The 22,534-nt window shown below is 42.8% G+C and overlaps 2 protein-coding genes across 3 annotated transcripts in view; both read left to right on the forward strand.

Moving 5' to 3' along the window:
* The window catches only part of mgat4b (alpha-1,3-mannosyl-glycoprotein 4-beta-N-acetylglucosaminyltransferase B), a 71,071-nt gene extending 65,358 nt beyond the window's left edge, over positions 1–5,713 (forward strand). The window contains exons 14-15 of the mRNA XM_023842975.2: positions 2,145–2,257; positions 2,793–5,713. Coding sequence (XP_023698743.1) covers positions 2,145–2,257; positions 2,793–2,816 — 137 coding nt within the window. The 3' untranslated portion in view covers positions 2,817–5,713. The remainder of the gene's footprint in view (positions 1–2,144; positions 2,258–2,792) is intronic.
* A 2,027-nt stretch (positions 5,714–7,740) lies between these two features.
* canx (calnexin) lies at positions 7,741–21,294 on the forward strand. 2 transcript variants are annotated; one of them, XM_023843010.2, is made up of 15 exons: positions 7,741–7,852; positions 11,151–11,342; positions 11,995–12,068; positions 13,815–13,873; positions 14,009–14,150; positions 14,899–14,980; positions 15,417–15,609; positions 15,722–15,911; positions 15,998–16,111; positions 16,248–16,404; positions 16,540–16,755; positions 17,712–17,831; positions 18,142–18,259; positions 18,855–18,976; positions 19,279–21,294. In XM_023843010.2, the coding sequence occupies exons 2-15, from the start codon at positions 11,154–11,156 to the stop codon at positions 19,336–19,338; spliced, it is 1,836 nt and encodes a 611-aa protein (XP_023698778.1). In that variant the 5' UTR covers positions 7,741–7,852; positions 11,151–11,153; the 3' UTR covers positions 19,339–21,294. The 2 variants fall into 2 exon arrangements, with proteins under 2 accessions (XP_023698778.1, XP_023698779.1); XM_023843011.2 differs by having other exon boundaries at positions 18,145–18,259.
* The last annotated feature ends 1,240 nt before the right edge of the window (positions 21,295–22,534 follow it).

Raw genomic sequence — 22,534 nt, forward strand, 5'->3', positions numbered from 1 at the left:
ACCCGACCAGAACAAGTCTGAAAGTAATTTGTTTTATATTGCAGTGGCATTTCATTAAAAGAGAAAAACCACATAATTTGATTGTTTCATATTATTCTTCATGTGTGGAAAGAACGTACATCAAATGGAATTTGCTTCATTATGGTGGGTTATAAAATTTCACATTTTATTGCACTGTCGAAATTGTGCTTTCATCTCATCCCAGCTTTTACCCCAAGGACAGATGTGGGATTAAAGCTGGAAGGGAATTTCTTAATGTAAATCTCACTAAATATAACTTTCTCATTATTCCGTTACTGTTGTTTTTAAAGGCTAAATGCATAGGTGGATAAAAAAAAATGCCACAGAAAAATACGGTTAATGTGCGAAGTATGGTAAATCCAGACTCCACATCCTGGTGCAAATCAGAAATTAATTCATGTCAGCAAATGACACTTTTGCAAATCATTGTGTAGATTCCCTGTTCAAACCGCATGCAGCAAACTGTAGGTGTGCATGCTATCACTTTATCAGGGACCAAACAAATAGTCATTGTTTTGCATGGGAATTCCAGTCGGGGATTATGTTTATTTAATGGCCAAAATGCATATCCATAGGGGATCAGCAGTTTAAATGAAAGCAGCACTCTTCCAAAAAAACGCAGTCGAACTGCGCAGTCAGAGTTTTGAGTAACACCATAGCTGATGACTTCATAAATTACAATAAGTGCTCATTCATTCCCTTTCATTGAGGAGCTCATAATTTATAAGTGCTCTCCTCCAGATCAATAAGTGCCTGGCAGTAGTACGCTTTTGTACAGTATCTATGAATATTAGACTCCTCTGTCAAACATTCACTGGTCCATTTTTTTATACTCCCTAAACAGTAAACCAATGAAAGCACTGCGTCTTCCTGATTATAATACCATATCTTATGCCTCATGTTTACATTTATTCAACTAGGCGATAATCTTAAGTGGGAGCAGCCTGCATTTATTTCCTTTAGCTCCACTTTAAGTAAGACGACTAGTTACACAACTTGTCAGTCTCAGTTAAATGTAGTACGCACAGTAGCAGTGCCCCCACCTCGTGTTTTGACCATAAGTTTTTTTTGTACGGGTGAATTTTTTTCACCGACATGCTAGCTGCCCTCGTGGGGATAGGGGGGCTGTGGGCTGCATCTTGGCCTCTGTTCCGCCTGTCATCAGCAGAATGTGCCCAAAACAGGTCCTCATCTTATTTAACATTACTCACACTTTATAGCGCATGGGATTGTTGATACTTCACTTCCTCTAATATGTGACGGTCAGGGGTTCAAGCTCATCTGTCTCTATCCTCAGCCTCTCCATGTCCGTACGAAGCGCCTGAACGCTGGCGTTGAGTGCTCTCATAGGGGAAGGCCTCATGAAGCAGCTAATAACATTTTTTAAAATGGTGCCTCCCTTCTGCATTATGGAGTGTGTGCTATATTCTGTTAGCGCAGCTCCGATCGCGTGCAGAATCAAGTCTTACCATCCCTCAGGACGCTTCTTCCTGTTATGTTGGACAGATGCGTGCAGCACTTAGCCTGTAGCACTGCATGGTAACGCAGCATAACTGCAGTCAGCTTAAGGGTATCATTACTGTGAAATGTATGGGTCGGTGGCATAGAACCCTGTGCTAGTGATGGTAAGGTTGGTGGTTCAAATGCCGGGATCAGCAGAGCGACTACTCCATTGGGCCCTTGAGTGAGGCCCTTGACCCCAGTTGCTCCAGGAAATATCTGACCCAGCTTTCTCAAATGTACATCACTTTGGATGGAAGCATCTAATAAATAAATAAATATAGAGTAGATACCTTTCAGCCAATACACTGAACTGCTGCCATCATGGTGTAGATAATCAGGTTATGTTTGGACAGCATTTACTATAATCAATATTTCCAGCATGTTTCTGAATGGGTTGACAGTGGGAGACGTGTATATATGTCTAGCTGTCTTTGCGGGGACTAATTCTGAAAAAAAAAAACGACCCCTTTAGGATTGTGACTGTTGAAGAACGCATGTGATTTAGCTCTGTTGGAATCTGAGGTTTCGCATGTGGATGAAAAGGAAATCCTCACAAAGACATTGAAATATGTCTGTGTATGAGTGCATCTAATACTAGCGTCCTGATCTTTTTCCTTTAGGCGCATTTCAGAATGGCATTGCAGAAGGAGAAGTGGATCCTGCTTTTGGACCACTGGAGGCCCTCCGACTGTCTGTGACGACCGATTCGCCTGTCTGGGTCATCCTCAGTGAGGTATGACCAGGAGTTCATTTTACAGGATATGCATCCAGCCAGCTGTCACAATAAACCAGAGTATTGTGTCAAAATACCATTTTGAAGCAGAGACTGTGTTGTCAATTCCCTCCGTGAAGTGAGCTTGGAGACCGGAAAGCCAAGCCCTAATAGTGACACGTAAAGCGAAATGCTCCGTAGCCGTTGGCTTGTGTTGTTTGCCCGGTGACATTCTCACAACTGGTTTACTGTGTGCAGCAGCAGAAATTCTTAGCATAACCGGAATGACCGTAATGCCCTTCATGTAAAAACGTGACGACTTGTGCGTTTAGCAGTGTTTTATTGTGTGATGAAATCTGAGTTTTCATTTTCATCCAACTGTATATCCATCCGTCTTTTTATTACCAGACATGAAAGGGTCCAGCGCTAGCGACACTTTGGATAGGATGCCGGTCCCTCACAATTCAGACACATGCATGCACATTCACGCTTGATGGTTATTTAGAAGTCTTAATTAGCACTGGAAGCCTGACCATAATCTGTCATTGTGTTTCAGATCTTCATCAAAAAGGCTGAATGAGCAGTGCCCATTGGCAGTACCTCTCGAATCCCCCCCAGAGTGCACATTGATGGACGGGCCCTTCGTGGCTGATCAAACTGAGCTTCAGGAGCCATTTCTCTGGTGCGGTCCAAGGGCTCCACCTGCTGGCAAGGAGCTGGTGTAGCAGGCCGAATTAAGAACAACCAACTTCATGGAGAACCTGCCGGACACAGGAGGCCATGGCAGAGAGGACAGATTAGTACTCTGTAGACCTTATGTGTAAATACCTTTATGTTTGACTTCTTGTAATTACACTGGTGATTGTTTTTGGGCTTGCTGGATCATGTTGCCCTTTAAATAAATTAATTAAAATGAAATGCTGCTTTGGAATGGACAGATTCACTACAGGTATACTCAGTGACCACACACAGTGCACCATCCCTGAAGGTCAAATTGGTAAATTACATAATTTCGGTTTAATGCTCTGATTTTCCTTTGCCAAATTGTATTGGATATTTATGACTGAACATACATGGGCAGATATATATATGTAGGGGAACACATAGATTATAATCATGTCTGAATATGTGTGTATGTATGTAGATGCATACAGTATACTTAATTGTCATTGCAAAGCAAGTCTAGAGCCGGGGTTTTCAACTTGGTGCACGTGACCCCCTGGTTGAGGAGCTGCAGGGGGTCTGGTTTACGCAACATGAAGAATATTCAAGGAGATTCACCCCCGAGAAACAAATATTAACGTCCCCCAGCCCCAGTCTTTACTTGTGTTATCACTCATTCATGGTTGGGGGTGCCCAGCCCATTTTGGGGTCCCTTATTCAAGAGAAGTTGAAAACCCCCGAATCTGGAGGAATGTTCAACTAGTGCTGTGGAAACAAGGCTCCATTCAGGTGGATATTGGGGCCATTTCTAATCATTCTGCTTGAGAGCATCATGGTTAGTGGGTTTTGAGTCATATTTGTGGGAATGCTGTGTTCCATCAGCTAGCAGTTTGCCTTAATACAGCATGAAGCTAAGGGGATATTCCTGCAAAATCCAAACACTGGAGGATAATTCAGATCAGTCTGTTTAGAGTCCTGTATTTTTCCTCCAGAGCAGGAAAAGTAAAGGAAATACTTATCTTTGTAACTGGTTGTCACTATCTGCATTGTTACTGTTGTCATGAATTCAGTGCACTCTGCCAACAGTGTGGGATCTAAATGCATAAATGGAACATTCTGCTACGCTGGATGTTTGTGTCCCCAGGTGCAGGGCTGAGCTGAAAACAGTCACAGGGCGCACAGTCATACAGGCTAAAAGCGGCTGGTAGAGTTTCTGCAGTTGCTTCCCTGGTGCCTGTTAATGCCGTAGCTGCCTGGTCTCCCCAGCAGTGGGTGGAATCACTTGTGATGACTGTCTGCCCACTGAGTGAGGTCAGCGGGGAAAGATGGTGGAGTCTTCATAATTACACGCTAACACTGCCACAAGCTGGGGAAGACGTGGGAACGCTCACTTCCACTTGTGGTATGGAAACGGCATTAGTGAGGTTGCGCGGATCCTGGATCCTGGGTCTGACTGTGAGGCCACTGGAGTGACATTGTTATTTAGCCTTTAAGGGGTTTTTCTAAGCTGGGAAGATCAATGGAAGAACTTTAATAAAGTTATGGCAAGCTCTACTACAGCAGTGGGAGCCTTCAGATGTTTGTTGTACCTGCAGGAAATGCTTTCAATGCTCACTTGTAAAACGTTTAGGTTTAAACCTAAGCTTTGCAGGTCGTCATGGATCTGTCAGAAGCAAATAAAAGCAATTTCAACTTGGGGGGATAAAGGCATCTCTTGGCTTTTAAGGTGACCTATTGGCCACTGCTGTGTTTTTATGCCACCGGTTCCCTCATGGCAACAGATCCTTGTTCGAAGGATGCTTATGGCCTAGCAACGGGAGGCTGGGGTAGTGTGGATGAGATAGTGACACGCAACCCACTGAGTCTTTGGCCAGTGGACAACATGGCCGATGCCTGTTTCTCAGCCCACAGCAATGCCATAAAGCAGCTTATTCAGGTTATGGGGTGCTTTCTTCCCCGTGGTGGATTATTTTTCTTCCTCTATACACCTCTTCTGAGTGCACCATGCTCTCTATCCTACCAGGTGCTCAAAAGTACATTTTTTAGTGCAATAATAATAATTCTGGTGAGAAATAGAATACGGTGTTATTTTGGGATTTTGGGGCTTTTATTTTATTATGACCAGAGATCTGTCGGCGTTTGACCTTTCCTGATGGAATACCTAAAATTAGATGACGAGACGTGCAGGCTGTATTTTCTCGGTAACAGGAAACTGGAAGGGGTTTGGCTAATGTAGGTGGAGATTTAAGGCCAGGTTCCTCTGATGCAGTGTCGACTCCCCTCGTTCCCCTCCTTGCCTCATCGCAAAAGAGGCCTTTTTGGTGCAACATGCTCAGCTGATGCAGGAGATGAACTGAAGGCCAAAAGCAACAGCGATGTGCTCACCACAGCTGCCTGTCACACAAATAACTGCTATTTTCAGTTCAGCAGCCCTGCCACTGTAACACTGTCCTACCTGAAACGCTTGTCCGTGCATAATAACATTTGTTCATGGACGTCTTTCCAGTTTACATGGAGTTCCCCTGACACTTTACAGGGTGGAAACAAACGCCTATTAATCACTCTCATGTGGGGGCCTTTGGCAGTAGGGAATAGCTACAGGTATGTTCTAAAATTAAGTTGCAGTTGGACAGCAGTTATTATTACAGAAGACCAACCTTGCTTTGGAAATCATTTTGGTTATATAATCATGTGAAAATTCCAAAAGTGTTAGATCTCAATGCTACATTGCTTCTCCTTGTATCCAAAGAAAATGTTTATTTTTTTCTTTTCATTTTTCAAATTGTACATGGTAAATAAAATCAGAAAATTTGACTTGATTTTTTTTTTTTTATAGAGTGTGGATGTCTGTGAGTGTGAGGCTTTCAGGGAGTGAGCTTGGCCAGTTCCACCTGAAGGTAAACTGAAGGTGACGATCGGCAGGTGCCTGAATGTGACAGTGCTGGTGTGCAGGCCATAAGATAAACAGCAAGTCCTAGTTTGCTGTCTCGTCATGCAGGCAAACCTCTTCTTCTCAGTTGCACTGGAATAGACTATTATAATCATGCTTGTTGTCATACATGGATATATAAAACTACAGTTATATCTATAATCATATATATCCATACAGTATATACAGTAATTTAGATCAACTATTTAATGTAGCCATCTATTAAATCTGTGAATTGTAATAAAACCTTAATTATTGTAATAATCTATTGTTTGGGGTTTATTGGTTAGTTGAAGAGAGGTACAAATAAATGGCCTTTAATAGATCAGAAAAGTACAGCAGCCTTAAGTAAACATAGTTATGTTGTAGTATTGTATCAGCTAATTGGATTAATTCTATTTTTTAAAACCATAACATGAATAAAATGTGGATTCTAGGCATTCTCAACTAATCTACATAATACCATGCCATGATATTAGCAGACACACTAATATTACGACGATGTTAGCTGTACAGTTACAGTGCGGAGCTCAGTGTGCTGATGTTGTTTGAGAGGTTTTCCATCAGCAAATGATTAAATGGCTAAGGCCTTTTCAAGAATGTTCACAGTAAACAGCACCACTATATAACTGGCATTAAGCATTAAGGTATGTGCCATTACCAGTAAATTGCACGGTGGCTCCGCAGTTAGCATTGTTGTGGGTTTGAATGACCACACTGTCTGTGTGGGCGCCTATGTGTTCTTAGGCTAAAGAACATTTTTCCCCTTGAACATCTGGATAAGAGGACCACCTAGGCCACAATGATATTCCTCAACTTCAGCTGAGCCAGGTGAGCTGGTGGGAAAACTCAAGTAACTCAATCTGCAAATGGGTTCCTAGACTTCCTGTCAAGCAGACGGTGAAGTTGGTGAAGATCTCAGCCCATCTAATTCTCAACTGGAAACTCATCAACATACTAATTTGTACTGCAATAGCATTGAAAGTGTGCATACCTATAATATTACAGTATAGAATGGTGGAGAAAGAAAAACCAGTACATCGGTCCAGAACAATTGTCATCCATGGACTATTGCTGCAACAGAGCACGAAGTATATTAGGGACTCCTAGAGTCTGACAGAAGTATTGCAGGGCCAAGGTGGAACGTAAACCGCAGCGTAAGAACGTCACTGACTACAAACAGCTGAGTATCCTGGCGGTGCAAGGAAACTAGAACAGGTTTAAGAGATTAATCTTTTCTACAGATTTGACTCGGTCACTGACATGACCCTACTCTGGCATTTCCAGTTCTATCTATCTATCTATCTATCATCACTGTCACATTATCCTACTCAAACAAGCTAATGTTTGAAATATTATAACACAGATCACAAAGGCGATTTTACCGGAGGTGCAATTGCACTCCCTGCTCTTCCGATTAAAATCCTATTTGAAAATATTAAGTTAAATAAAATTAAATTATACAGTTATATTTGCCTTGTGTTAGTCATATCAATGCGTAATAATGATTTATTGTGGATGTATTTCAAGTTTTTCACGAATTTATCTATCTGGGTGAAAGAGTGGTTGAGCGCTCTCATCTTGTACCCCCGAGGAAAAAGGCTTAGAGTCGCCTATCTACTTATCCTGCATATTACAGGTTCTTCGCTGCGGAAACATAGAAATTTAAACATTACTCTTCACTTTTTAGTTAATGCATTGCCTCAGTAATTGAAATACCGACATAAGTATACCCCCAGTTTTCCTCTAATTGCACCACAGGTTTTTCATGATCCAATCAATGTTTGCTTCCTGCTACTCCTGAACCAATCGGCCTCATCCACGAGTTTGGGGTCGGAGGCTAGGCGCTTGTTGTGATTGGCAGATCGGATAACCTACCAGACTTTTACAATTTCCAAAAGGCGGCCACAGTGTTAGACAGTGGCCTATTAGTAGCTGCGGGAGGTGGGGCTATGGTGTCAGTGCTGGTCGTCGTCACACGTGATCTGGCAGTAGTTCCAGGTGGTTACATCGGGAAATAGGAGGTAAGTGAAGGCGTAAAACTAAAAATTGCACCTGTTTAGAAGAGATAAAAAGTATATTATTTTTCCCGAGGGGTCTATTTCATGCAAATTTGTTTTTATGCTTATAAATCAGCAAGAGCGAAAATATAATGTTGAGTATATTCTGCATGGCTGCGTGGACGCAGGCTTGTCAGCAGTAGTAGCTAAATGCTAGGATGTCAGGTCAAATTGGTCGCCCCGATGGGGCATGGTATTCTGGTTTATTTTAGTTTCCTTTTTCAAACCAAATGTTATGGTTTGCGACTTTATATAACCTTGTAGTCCTTGTTGCGTCGTGCCCTGTGCGACGAAACCAGCCAGGGTCTAGTTAGCAGACTAGTTAATGGGCGACTTTGCCAAGATTCTTCCGCCTGTCGCCTCATCCTTAATGCGGCCTAGCTTTTTAGCGGCTCTTTTAACTTAGCATGCCTTCTTATCGAAAACGAAAGGCACGTTTTTAGCTTTCTGGCAGTTTGTATTCAGTATGTCAGAAGTAAGAAGACTGTACACACAGTTATCCACTTGGAACTTTTCACAGTAATAAGGACTGGGGATTGTATCCTTTCATATATGAAAAGCGATTATTTATGAATGAAGCCATTAAAAGCTATTTCATTAAACTTCTGTACATAGCATTGTAAAAAAGTACACAGTTTGATTTATAAGCACACATCACGAATGCCGAATAATGGCCCACATTTTATTTAAACTTTTACTAAGGAATAGTTGAGTAAATGTACTGCGGATATTACATTTAAAGTGTCTATAGACCAGAAAGTTATTCGGTGAACTATTCTTGCAGACCAGCGTGTGGTGAAATAGCCAGCAACGTCGCTTGCTGCGTTAGTTGCTTCTTTTTTCTCCAAAAATATTTCCCAGCAGTGCGTGTGGTTTAATCGTGTTTTCAGCTACATCGGCGGGTTTGCTCCAAGCGCTAGTAGCACCTTGGGGGTGTGGCACGCTGCTCCTGTAGTGGATTAATTTAGGCATTTTAATCCCCGGACGGGACATCTGGCTAGTTATGAACACTAATGTGCCCGTGACTCCCCGCCTCCATTGTAAGACATGCTTTCCAGGCCGCGTTTACTACTAGCAGAGGGCGGACCGAAGCGGCCGGCGCTCGCGCGAGGTGTGGGCCGAGCCGCCGCCCGCCTGCGCGGCTTCCTTGCGTCATCGGACGCCTCTCATGACACTTTTATCACTTGTTGATGGTTTCATGATTTTTCAGCAGTTTCCTTGTCCCCGTCTCTTCCGTATAACGACACCAACACAGCCTTTCAAAGGTACTTATGAGGCGTTTTCGGTAGCATTAATTCCGCAGCGCTCCCACTGTTTGGACGGAAGTACTGCCGTCACGCCTAGTCTCGTCCGTGGGCGCAATCGTGCTGCTTATTACCTTCTAATTTCTCGTACGGTTGCTTGCTTATTTACTTATTTTGCGAAGGCTTTATGTAGGGTTGCTGGATTCTTGCTGATGATGAACTGCAAACATTGAACGTGATTGTCTGTTAATTCTTTTCACTAAGGACCGGGATGTAACCTCAACTCCATGACTTGCATTATGTAGCCTGACTGCACCTAATCCTTAATAAAAGGTTTACTCCCATTTTTAATTTCGTAGATGCTCTGGTTTCGTACAGATGTAATAGTGATTTAAAGAAATTACAGTCTGCTGTGTTCTGTCATGTAGGGATACGTTATGGTTGTATTTGTAATTCATTTATTTGTACTGTATTTTGTTAGGCAGACAGAAGATGGCTATGGATGTTAGATCAGATAAGGGAATGCATCCATCATTGATTTGCTTCAGTAGATCTGCACTGATCCATCCAGTCTTTCCTGTTACCCAAAAAATCAGGCCATTCAAGTCACAAATGCACACAGTTACCTGCTTTTTTGCCTATTAGGGGTCTAATTGCTGTTGTAGTTGCAAGTGCTCATGATGGGGAATACTTGTTGTGCCCTTGACTAAAGTGTTTAGTCTAAAATGCATCATTAAATACCTAGTGTAACAGCTTTAACTAAACATTTTATGTAAAAATCTATTGTTGAAATTGAAGTACCAAATGTGGCAGTCCTTATTGACAGGACCTTTTAATTTGTAGCCCAAAGTGATGTGAGCGTTTCAAACTGGGCAACATCAACACCAAACATGGGAAAATATGGTACAGAGCTGTCTTTGAAAGCAAAATCAGTTATTGGGGCTCTTATCCAGATTTGGACACGGGAGGCTGCCTGTCACAGTGAAGTGTACACATACACTGCTGTGTAGTCTGTGAGAAATTTAAGTACATGGCCTTTAGTAGGTTGTCCCAAGGCGGTGTCTCATTCATAGCAGGATAGGCAGGAACAATACTGACTGGAGCCTACTGTCTGGGTGTGATCACTTGGGTGGAGCGTGTGGAGGCAGGACAGACATGCCCTGTCTAGCTCAGATCTTCAGCCAGATTCTGGGATTTAGTGTGTAAGAATATCAATGGAAATATTGCATTTATAATACTGAAACACATGCACACTGTACTCCAGATATTACAGCTCTATTCCTCTTAAATGAAAATTTGTCCTGCTGGTGCTTTTAAGCATATAGTTGTTATTGAGAATGTGCTAGAGATGAAGCACAGCAGGCAGTAATGGCATAATAGGAGTTTCAGGCATAGAGTTTGTCTGTTTACAGTGACCAAGCAGATGCACACAGTTGTCAGTGTGTGCGCAGATGCACGTCATTGGGTTGTGGTTGATATTAGAGAGGCATATGTCCGACATGTTGACATATGGGTGGTATGTAATATGTTTGAGTGTGCGCGTAAATGTTGTTAGACTTTAATCTCATTAGTGAAACAGGCTTAGGCTGCAAATCTAAGGCCCGTGCTGCCATGGTGATGATTGTCAGCCATTGCTTGCATTGAGGCTGGGGGGTGGGATGGAGGCTGGAAGTCATTATGGGGGAGGATTTAGTGGTAGTAGTGCAGTCACTTTGGTTTATTCTTGCATTCTGGTCAAGGGGAGTCGGTTAATTGTTGAACAGCCTTTTAACACACTTCAACGCCTTACCCAGTTATATCTTTTCACTTCTAACTTGTGGCTCCTTGCAACAACTCTGACACTTATGAAATATCATATTAAAAGTACACAGACTGAGTCCACAATTGTCCTCTGTATGTGCTCCTCCTTCAAAATATCTCATTAATCTTTTAGCATAAGCCTTAGTTCTCTTTCCTGGCCATGTTGTCCCTGGCTATTCTCCCAATTGTTCTCCTGCTTGATTTCCCTCTTTCTGCAGATCATGACGCTCAACTGGAGGCTGAGTCTTCTGCTTTTAGCCCTAAGTGGTGTTGTGTGGCTGGCACAGGCAGAAGACGAAGGGGATGATGACATCAATGTGGAGGATGAGTTGGATGCTGTAGGAGAAGGGGAAGATGAGGGAGATGATGATGATGGGGAGAAGACCCCTCCCCCACCTGCTCTGCCAAAGGTTAGTCTTTGGTTAACCATACTCCATGTTTTTACCTAACTTGCTGGGTTTGAAGAGTTAGGGCAGGGGTGGGCAATTTTTTCCCCAAAGGGCCGGTGTGTATGCAAATCTTCGCTACAACTCCCTAATTAGGTCGCTAATTAGAGGACTAATTGGCTGAAGAGTCCTCACACCTGGGTTTGAACAGCTGACCTAATGGTTATCCTTAAAACCTGCATACTCACTGGCCCTTTGCAGATAAGATTGCCCACCCCTGAGTTAGGGGAACTGTGGGCTTTCATTAATGCCAGGTTTCTTTGCTTTTTTTCCATACATCACATGCAATATGTGTGTGTTTATTAAATTCTTCTCAGAGGTGGATAGTTCAGGTCCACTTTTGTTTCAACCAACCAGTTAAGTATAAAGAGTAGGTCACAGAGTACTCAGTTGGTTGGTTGAAACAATATCTTGGTCTGGATTTTTACTTTCTGGACCTGAACTATCCACCTCTGATGGTTCTGAAATTGTTAGTAATCTTACCTGGCAGTGTCTTTTGTTCAGAATATAAATGTTGTTTTGTCTTAAATGAATTCCTTGTCCTTTTTTCTTTCTGTGTATGGTGTATTTTTAAAAAGTCCAAATGGAATTAAAGTTAAGTATCAAATCTCTCCAGGTGGTCTACAAACCTCCAGAACCCATGGGAGATCACTATTTTGCAGAATCTTTTAACAAGGGAACACTGGACAGGTGAGATTCCACCAGCCTTTATAAGTGTTGATCGCTCTATGATTTCCTTTTTATTTATGATCAATTGTCTGATTGCAAATATTTTCATATTTACATTAAAGCCTTTTGGGGTTAATACATAATCACCTGATCACGATTATTTGAGCTGACCGTGATTATTTCACATAATCGCTAAAATCATTTCCATTCAGCTGTATGAAACAGAAATGTCATATTTCTGTCAGTATCTCCATATGTTTTGTACCATTTAATGTTTGGTTAGCGCTCATTTGTCCCTGACAGCTTCCACTATATATGCTGCATCAGTCAGTAGATTATGCCAATAGGACAAACAAGAAATACTGATTTGGAGTGATATAAATATGGCTGAAACAAATTCCGAACTTCATATTTCGGTTCCAAGTGACCCAAAGCCATAACTATACCAGAATTCCATGTCGTTTTCAATTTCAACTGATGGAAATACAAACATTTCAGATATGGGCTATTTCTGTAATAGTGTTAATCCAAAAACTGGAAATAGACAGCCAAAGTGAAAACTTAAAACGGCAATCAAAGAAATCAGATTTTTTTTTTCCTGTCAGTGGAATCATTAACACCAAGGGGCTGTATCACGATTCACAAAGCTGGATTTCTTCGTTAGCTGGATAACTTGTGAGATTTACGGTACCCCAGTTTAAACAGACTTCTATTTCTTAAATAGACTCGTTCACTTACATTTAGCTTGGATTCCTTCATTCAGACAAGGTATCCAGCTTAGTTTGCTGCTAATATAAACAATATAGTTTGCTGCAAAATGGCAGGATGAACGGATTGGGCGGTGCCAGGAAATATGACGTTCAATTTATTTTTGTACAGCGCCTTTCACAGCAGTCGTCCCAAGGCGCTTTACATGGATGTGTTGTGGTACATTAATGTGGTGTATGTGTGTGGTACAAATCGGACAGGTGGAACGGATTGGGTAGTAACACCAACTGTTTTTCTCAAAGCACTTAACTAATTTGTCACATTAGCCCTGTACAGTTTGTTTCCCACGCTTAAAAGGCAAACAAAAATGCATTTTTTTTATTTATGGTTCAATGCTTATAGCTTTTCTTCATAACATGTATGTGTTTTATTAAACGATGATTAGACTAACACTATAATACTGTTATAAAATTAGCAGGGGAAAAAAAAACAAATCATTACTTGCTGTTATTTGTATGACTACTAATTGTCAACAAAAATTTCATGACTCATCCATTTTATGAATTTTATATTTGAATTTCAATGTATTGACAAGTTTGCACTCTAAACTCTGTAAAATATTTTCTGAAATACATGTTAATGATGCCGTTTCCAATTCCTTAAGGAAATTTTTATGTTTTTGTAAAATAACTAATGGTCCGCAGCAGCTACATATTGGATAAAGACGTGAATTTGTGACGTAATTGTTTTCGGTTCAACTTCAAAGTCGGGCCCTGCTGTTATACCCTTGAGCTCAGTGCATAGCCTGCATTTCCCTGATGAAATATCTAGCTGTTCTTGTTGATAAACGTTTCACAGAGAACAGTCAGCTAACTGGCTTTAAGAAAACAAGATGGCTTAACAACCTTTGGGGCCAGTGCTCCATATAACTGATGTGACAGCTGCCTTTTTTGGTCACTTTTTATTGGTCTAACATGGTCTGTTTTCAGTGCGCAGAGTCTATGAATAAAGACGGTTCCCTTATTCTGAAATGCCTTAGTGAGATTTTTACTCTTTCAGTTGGGTGTTGTCCAAAGCGAAGAAGGATGGCATTGATGAGGAGATCGCTAAGTATGACGGTAAGCAATTCACTTGGCTCCAGTTCCATGAGTCCATCCTAAAACCCTGTAACTCGTGCTGTTTCTACATGCTTATGTTGGAATCTGGTTTATGTCACTGCCGTAGACCATGATGGTTAATGTTGCTTCCTCCAGGAAAATGGGCAGTGGAGGAAATGGTTGACAGCCGTCTCCCTGGAGATAAGGGTTTGGTGCTAAAGTCCCGTGCGAAGCACCATGCCATTTCTTCTCCAATGCTGAGGCCCTTTGTCTTCGATACCAAGCCAGTCATTGTGCAGTAAGTACTGTTCCTATAGCTGCCCTTTGGATTTGTATCATGTTTCCATCTGTCCCTTATGTATGTTGTCCTCTGTACACTTTACTGTTCATTTTAGTATATGTTATATGTTAAGGGCTTTAGAGAGCAGGTGTAAAAATCTGTCCAGACGCCGGCTTTTCCTTATGTTTAATAAATGTGTTGGACTTTGAACTGCAAAAATTACCGCCACACCACCCTCATTTTGTATCTCGTTTAAGCATGGAATCTCCTCTTTTAAAAGATGATGTGGCCGTTGAGCTGTCCCTTTCTTCACCGCCACTTCAGTGCTTCTCGCTTCCATGATTTCCAACACGGTAGCATGTACCACGCTCCGCTAAGCTGGCCAGATTTCATGCCCGTTATCTAAAGCCCTGATTAGGAAGGGGGGGAAAAAAAACTATCAGCAAAGGGGTGATTTTGGTCTAGGGCAGAGGTACAGTATTTGCTGGAAATTTACAACAGTATCTAGGAACAACTGGATGCAACACACACAAATTTGTTCATATTTGGTAAAATACAGAAATATATATATTTTTTACGTGGTACAAGGCAACTGTGCCAAGTGCGAATACACCCTTACAGTTCAGTCTAGTCAGTTTTCATCTCCCATTGTTAGAATGACTTCACGCCTTTTTATTAGCTTTTGCTACAGCAGCAAAAACTTTAGCCACTGAAATGTGCATTGTGAGTTCTGTGTAGTACTAACTTTCTTTTCCCCCTTGTCCAGGTATGAAGTGAACTTCCAGACAGGTATAGACTGTGGGGGCGCCTATGTGAAGCTGCTTTCTCAAACTCCTGACCTTGACCTGGTGAGTCTGCAGCCCCCGGCCCCCGGCTTTATATTTAGTAAGCCTGAAAGGCTACGTGGACAGCTGTGTTCTATGCATCCTAAAACTCATATCCTATTTGAAACTAATTAAGTTGTTTGGTGGTAACAGGGCGGTCTGGCTATGAGTTTGCAGTCCTAACGTTATTGGCGAAAGGGCGGGAGGTGGCTGTGGAAGGATGTAATGCATCCCTAACCTCTCCATGACCTTTTGCTAAATTTAGCTGTGCTATGAAACCCTGAAAAGTCAGAATGGGCTGAACTTAAATTGATTCGACTGCACATTCGTAACAATGTGATGGCAGGGTTACTCCCTAATGCTACAGTTTTATGAGGCTGTGGGAATGACTCGGTTAATGACCCACATGGACCAAGCAATCAACTTGCAGGATCTTTGACCTTAAATATTTATTTCGCAGGACCAATTTGTAGACAAGACCCCTTATACGATAATGTTCGGGCCAGACAAGTGTGGTGAGGACTATAAGCTTCACTTCATCTTCCGTCATAAAAACCCCAAAACCGGCGAATTTGAGGAAAAACACGCCAAGAAGCCAGATGCAGATTTGCGTACCTACTACACGGACAAGAAGACCCACCTGTACACCTTGGGTAACCCCCTCTGCTACACCTAGTTCTGCTCACAATGCATACAAATCCATTGGCACACTTGATATTAAGAATGTTGCGTGATCTGACTCATAATTGATGCTTCTTTACACAGTACTGAACCCCGACAACAGCTTTGAGATCCTGGTGGACCAGCTGGTAATTAACAGTGGGAACCTTCTGAATGACATGACCCCAGCAGTCAACCCCACAGCTGAGATTGAGGACCCAGATGACCACAAACCTGAAGACTGGGATGAGAGACCCAAAATCCAGGACCCGGATGCAGTCAAGCCTGACGACTGGTGTGTATCCTGTCTGTGCCTGCACCTGATTGGTCATACAGAAATGAGTAGTGTGCTTCTGCAAGTGTCCATGTCTGCACCCATAGGGATGAGGAAGCCCCAGCTAAGATCCCAGATGAGGACGCTGTGAAGCCAGATGGCTGGCTGGACGATGAGCCAGCATATATACCTGACCCAGATGCAGTCATGCCTGAGGACTGGTAACTGTCCCTTCTGAGCTTTCGGCTGAAAATTTTTGCCTTTGGCATGTCCGCTGTAAGGCTATCGATCTTAACGCTGCGTAGCGTACCACCAACACGTCTGACACGTGTGACGTGCATAACCTCCTCTCTCCAGGGATGAGGAAATGGATGGAGAATGGGAGGCCCCGCAGATCCCCAACCCCAAGTGTGAGTCTGCACCCGGTTGCGGCACTTGGGAGCGACCCATGATCGAAAACCCAAGCTACAAGGGCAAGTGGAAACCTCCAATGATCGACAACTCCAACTATCAGGTGATATACCCAGGAAGTCCGTTCTCACCTTTACCTACTGCCATGTAACTACCACGCGTGCAGTGGCAGCATAGCCTTGCACCGGTAATCTACAGCCAGCCCACAACGGTAACTTTATTTCTTTTTGTTCCCCAGGGTGTGTGGAAACCCAGGAAGATCTCCAACCCTGACTTCTTTGAGGATCTGCACCCCTTCCGCATGACCCCCTTCACCGCTGTGGGGCTTGAGCTCTGGTCTATGTCCTCTGACATATTCTTTGACAACTTCTTCATCACGTCAGACCGGAATGTTGCAGACCGCTGGGCCAGTGATGGGTGGGGTCTGAAGAAGGCTGCTGAGAGTGCTTCTGAGGTCAGTCCTCAATCACAGCTCCCTCTACTCTTCCATTTGTCTCTCTTCCTCCTTGCCCCATGTCTCACATTCTGTTTGTTTTTAGTCAAATTCAGTACTGCATTTGCTTACTAGTCCTCCTGAATTCCTATTGAAGTGCGCCTGGTTTTCTCCTCTTGGTCCATCTCACAAGTCGGCTGATTGATGGACAGAAAATGTAGCTCCTCTCGAAGCTACTCTGCATCAATTAAGCCCCAGACAACAGCTGCTGTAGCTCCCTGTTGGCTCCTGTGTTCTTCCAAAATGACTGAGGATTAGCGCTATCAGCTCACTGCAGCACTCACTGCAGGAAGACAGACTCTGTGGATATTTCATTTGCTGAAGGTCACTCAAAGATGTTGAACATATGCATGTTTCCAAGTATTAGTCTTTTCTGCTGTGAGAAATTAACACTTTTAGTTTTTTTTTTTTTGGCCACCACACACCTGCCTCACTGCCTGGTACTGGCAGAACCAGGTATCCTGACGGCATAAATGTAATCCTCTGTGATGGAGTTGTGGCTGGGTGTGTAGAGCAAACAGCCATTAGCTGAAACGGGGTTTGAGTTGGCAACACAAAAAGCTTTTGAGAACCCAGATGGCCTGGATCGTTTGGCACCCAGTCTGTAGGACTGCATCAGGCTGCTCTTTGTTTCACCTTGATTGAAGTCCCCAGGAATCACATGCAGGATGGAATGGGCCTTGTCCAGCCATAGAGGCTGCCTTACACATACTCTCACTACAAAAACATGGGAAGTAGTGATCCATGATAAGGTGCAAATCGGCATATTTCTCAAAACTTTACAGCTGGATTGGGATGAGTGGGAATGCAGTGGTCATGAATAGCCTGGATTGTGTGAATAGATAATCGTTAAACAGTCTTATTGGTTCTTCAGTGTGGGATTGGGTCAGTGATGAGGTTTGTTTGTGTTTTTGCAGCCTGGCCTGGTGACTCAGATGCTGAGCGCCGCAGAGGAGCGGCCTTGGCTCTGGGTGATCTATGTGCTGACAGTGGGTCTGCCTGTTGTCCTCATCTTCGTTTTCTGCTGCTCCGGCAAGGTGAGTCATGTTGGCTTTTAACCACAATGACATTAGTTGCCTCTGTGACAGCACTACAGTTTTCTTACTGGTTTCAGTTTTCTGAGATCCCAGTGCAAAATTTCAGTTCATCACCATCCATATAATTTTGGAGGAAATTCAGTGCTTTATAACCAATTTAAAAGCTACTGCTTCTACTTGCTGTCCATTTTATGGCCACTATAGGGTATAATTTGGAACTGGCCTCTTGTGAGGAACCTGTAGCAGAGAACCTTTGACTCACCCAGGCGAGTCCAAACCTTTCTGCCTATTTGCATCATGTCCCCATCAGAAGAAGACATCACCTGCTGATTATAAGAAGACTGATGAACCTCAGCCAGATGTGAAGGAAGAGGGTGAGGAAGAAAAGGCAGATGAGGAAGAGGAAGGAAATGATGATGAAGATCAAAGTAAGAACCTGTTCCTACTCTTAGCTATTTATGTATGCAGTTCCTCTTAGGAAATGTTATAATGGCAATGAATCTCTCATTATTTAAATTGTAAATGAACCATGAAGGGGATTGTGGGTAAAAATGTTAATCATTGACATACTGAACCCTGGATCATGATCACCAATATTTTACAGTGGCAGCCATATAGATACAGCCAGATATTTGTCAGAATGATTTCAATACTTAATCTTGGCTTCTACCCTAATTTGTAAAAGAATTGGTATGTTTGAACTGACCCATAAACAGGGGTGGCCAATCTTATCCACAAAGACAAAGGCCCGGTGTGTATGCAGGTTTTTGGGATAATCTGTAGGTCAGCTGTTCAAACCCAGGTGTGAGGACTCTTCAGCCAATCAGTCCTGTAATTAGTAATCTAATTAGGGAGTTGCAGCAAAAACCCACACTCACACCAGCCCTTTGCGGATAAGATTGGCCACTCCTGGTGTATGAGGTAAATTGGCTGCCAGTGGCAATGTAGTTTATTTGAGCAATGGCACCAAAAAGAGGCATGCTGTTAAGCAAATGATGCAACAAAATGACTTCTTCCCCTCAGCTGAGGACAAGAAGAAGAGTGACGCAGAAGACAGTTCAGCAGAGCCTGGAGTTGGAGAGGAGGATGAGGAGGAGGACGAGGAGGATGAGGAGGACGAGAAAGAAGCTAACAAAGTTGATGAGGTGAGATCCATCCAGCTGTTTACAAGGAGCTAGATGTTTTACAGCTATTGGCATTTTGTTCTGCTTCTTGAGTGCATTCATGACTCACGTATTCTATAAACGGCTGAAGTCATTTACGTTGAGAAGGATCAGGGTTGGTCCATAAGGAAACTGGTTTGCAAGGGCTTTAGGGTGTTTGTCGTTTCCTAGTTTTAGTATCCGAACACACTTTCACAATGAGTTCCAAATAACTGATGGCTGTATCAGCGGCTAAAACCCTGGCCTGCACATGCGCTGATGCTCTGCCGTTCTCCGCTTTTCAGAAACACGAAGACGATGTCCCGAGAAGGTCTCCCAGAAACAAGAAAGTGAGGAAAGACTGAAAGAGCCCCTCCCCTCCCCTAAACCCCGATTTTTCCCACCCCTCTGTCACCCACTCCATCCCACATCCTGGATGTCTTCTACCCAGCCTCACAGCAGCGATGGCTGCGGCGTGACGTGACACACTGTCTCCTTCAAGATCAGTACAGAACAATCAAGAACTGGGCCGCCCTTGACAGCTATCAGAACGAATAGAACTGGCGTTTTTTTTTTTTTTAAAGAAAAGCAAGGGGAGGGGGGGGGTTTTACCTTTTCTTAGCACTGCAGCTGACTAACTTTGGAACTTGACCCCTCCCATCACATAAACCACAGCTTCTAACCGCCTCAGGCAGTATTCATTGCCTGCTGATTGTTTCAGACACTACAGATTTAAGTGCAAACCCCTGCGTGTTTTACTAGAATTTAGGTAGTGCCACGTGTCTGAGTATTTGGGCTGAACGGCTGTAGATTTATGTGAAGGGCCACGTATCTTATATCTTGTGGCCAAAGTTACCTGAAGGCTCTTAACACGGGCTGCGTGAGATGGATTCTTTCTCTTAAGGACAAATCTGTTGGTGTCTTACCGGTGTGGTTTCTCTCATCTCCCCCAGTCAGAAATGCTCGTCAAGGTGCCGTTGCAGATTCAGTGCCCAGTTGACGTGTCAGGACAGAGGGTGTCATTGACAGCCCTCTTGGTTAGATTGTATTGCTGGTGCAGCTGTGGACTGTGGAAATTACCTGAATGTAATGTGAGGGTTTTTTTTATGATGCATTTTACTTTTTCCCAGAATATTTGATTACGTTGTCTTTTGGTTTGGTAATAAAGAAACATGTTTGGAGGCTGGTACAATTCTCTGTGGAGTATAGTTCATGGTAACTGTGTCAAAGATCAGGTTTATCAGCTTGGGTCATCCATATGAAGTAGGATGTTGGTGACTTTTTTTGGGGGGGGGGGGGTTCCCCACTGTGTACTCTGTTCTCCCCCATTTGTAGATGAGTCAGTCCCTATTTGCATGTTGATGTCATTTCCTGTCAGTGCAGTTTGTCGTACAGGAAATAACTGTCCATCTCCAAGGGAGTCTGCAGCCTCCAGGCTACACATCTACAATAAAAGATGCCTGCATCCTAAAGCACACAGTTTTCATCTTTAATCAACTGGTCCACTCTGAGGTTGTGCTTAATTACACAAGGCAACTAAAGTCTCCTCATATGTCTTATAAAATATGCATAATTGTAACCCTCCGGCACCAAGTCTGCATGGGAAGGTCAAGAGAGTCACTTGTAATGATTGCAGGATCAGTCTGAACGCAGTGTCGGCACTAAAATTTCACCTTTTCTCTCCCTATATTGCATATGTCCAGGAATGTGGGCCTATCTGTTTCAGGTGTACAGTTTTAATGGTGGGAAAAGGGTTGGGGGGCAGTGCATCCCAGCATGCACGTCGAAACTGTTCTTTGTGCACAGGGTCATACACTGTGCTCAGTTTAACATTCATGTGAAGGAAAGATGAGGCAGTGCTTCAAAAAGGCCGTTCCCAGTAACGGTTCTTTTCCACTTTAGAGTTAGTGAACTGAGTTAATGGAAGTTAGAGGACGAGTTTTTGAACCTTTGATTTGTGGGAAACGTAACAAAAAAAAGTGATAGAGTGCAGAGTGATAAAGCAGCACATGGTTGGAGAGATGCATGTTGCTTCCTGATGGTGACTCATCGCTCCATCTGTGGCTGGCTTGCCAAAAACGTGTATGTATCAGTTTAACTAATTCATCAAGCACACTAGGATAACCATTTTAATTCATGTGTTAGCTCTGATTTTATGTCTTAGTAAAACTCTAGAGTGAAATTAAATATTTAAAACCACACTGTCAAGAAGAAAAGAACCCTTTCTCATGACTGTTATGTATGTTAAATGCAGTAAACTATATAAATGGACCCATGCCATTTTTTGCTGAAAAATAAAGAATGGATAAATGTCTAATTTATTCTGTATTTATGAAGAAATCTGATTTATTCACATCGGAATGCCATCGTGTAACATCTTTTTTTCTCCCCACGTGACACTAAGGTCATACACTCTGTAGGCATAGTCTGGCTAAGGGATATCACAAGGGCAAGTGTAGCAAACCACAGTCATCCTGATGTAAGGTCAATCTTAAGTGTTTGACACCAGACAATTTTCTCAAATTTTAGACGCTTTAAAATAGCCCCCTTATTGCTTCGATGACAACGTTTCAGACTCCTAGCATTGTTCCAACCACCTAGATGTAGCCACCTGGAATGCTTCTCCAATAGTCCTGAAGGGGTTTCCACAAGTTCTGGGCACTAGTTGGCTACCTTGCTCTTACTCTTCGTTCCAACTCCTCCCAAAGTAGCTCTGTGGGGTTTAGCTGGGGGGTTGTGGGGGCTACGTCATCTGTCACAGCACTCCCATCTCTTTCCTTATTCACAAAATAATACTACATAACCTTGAGGTCCTTGTCTTGAGGAAAATCAAATTATTCTCAGTAGGTGTGTCCGGACTTTGGACTGGTACTATAACTGAATTTTTTAGGCATGATTATGATGTCATTTGAATGCAGTCTATGATTTAAATCATATTAGGCCTACTGAATATGTTATTTGAGGAATCGCTTGGTGGTATACATTCATCTTCCATCCATCAGTCTATTGTCTATACCCATTTGTCTTATGCAGAGTTACGGGGGCCCGGAGCCTATCCCGGAAGCTAAAGGCGCAAGGCAGGGAATAATCCAGGATGAGGTGCCAACCCAATGTGGTACATCGCTCTTTAAACCGCTTATCTTGTAGGGTCAAGGAAAACCCTTAACCTAACCCAAGCAGCATGGGGCACAAGGTTGGTTTATCACAGTGTGGAGGAAAAATCATATCGCTCTTAAATGATCACTGAAACAATACTGAAAATGACTGTATTTTGTTGGTTTTTTATGTACTAGGAACTAAGGACATGTAAGCATTGATTAAATTATCACTATGGGGGGAGAAACAAAATGTATAATCTTTTTATTATTATAACTTCATTATAACTGTTTACTTTAAAAAGAAATTGTAATGAGTTTGAGTTCTCTCTTTCAATGTGATTTATCAAAACCTCCAAAAGCTATTTGTAGGTAAATAGACCGTGATTATGGCTCTGACCGTGATCAGAGCCATGGGTGGATGGTTCCGGTTCCAGAAGGAGTTCTACTGTCATACCTGAAAGTA

This window comes from Paramormyrops kingsleyae, chromosome 10, assembly GCF_048594095.1.
Source record: "Paramormyrops kingsleyae isolate MSU_618 chromosome 10, PKINGS_0.4, whole genome shotgun sequence".
In the NCBI taxonomy this organism is placed as follows: domain Eukaryota; kingdom Metazoa; phylum Chordata; class Actinopteri; order Osteoglossiformes; family Mormyridae; genus Paramormyrops; species Paramormyrops kingsleyae.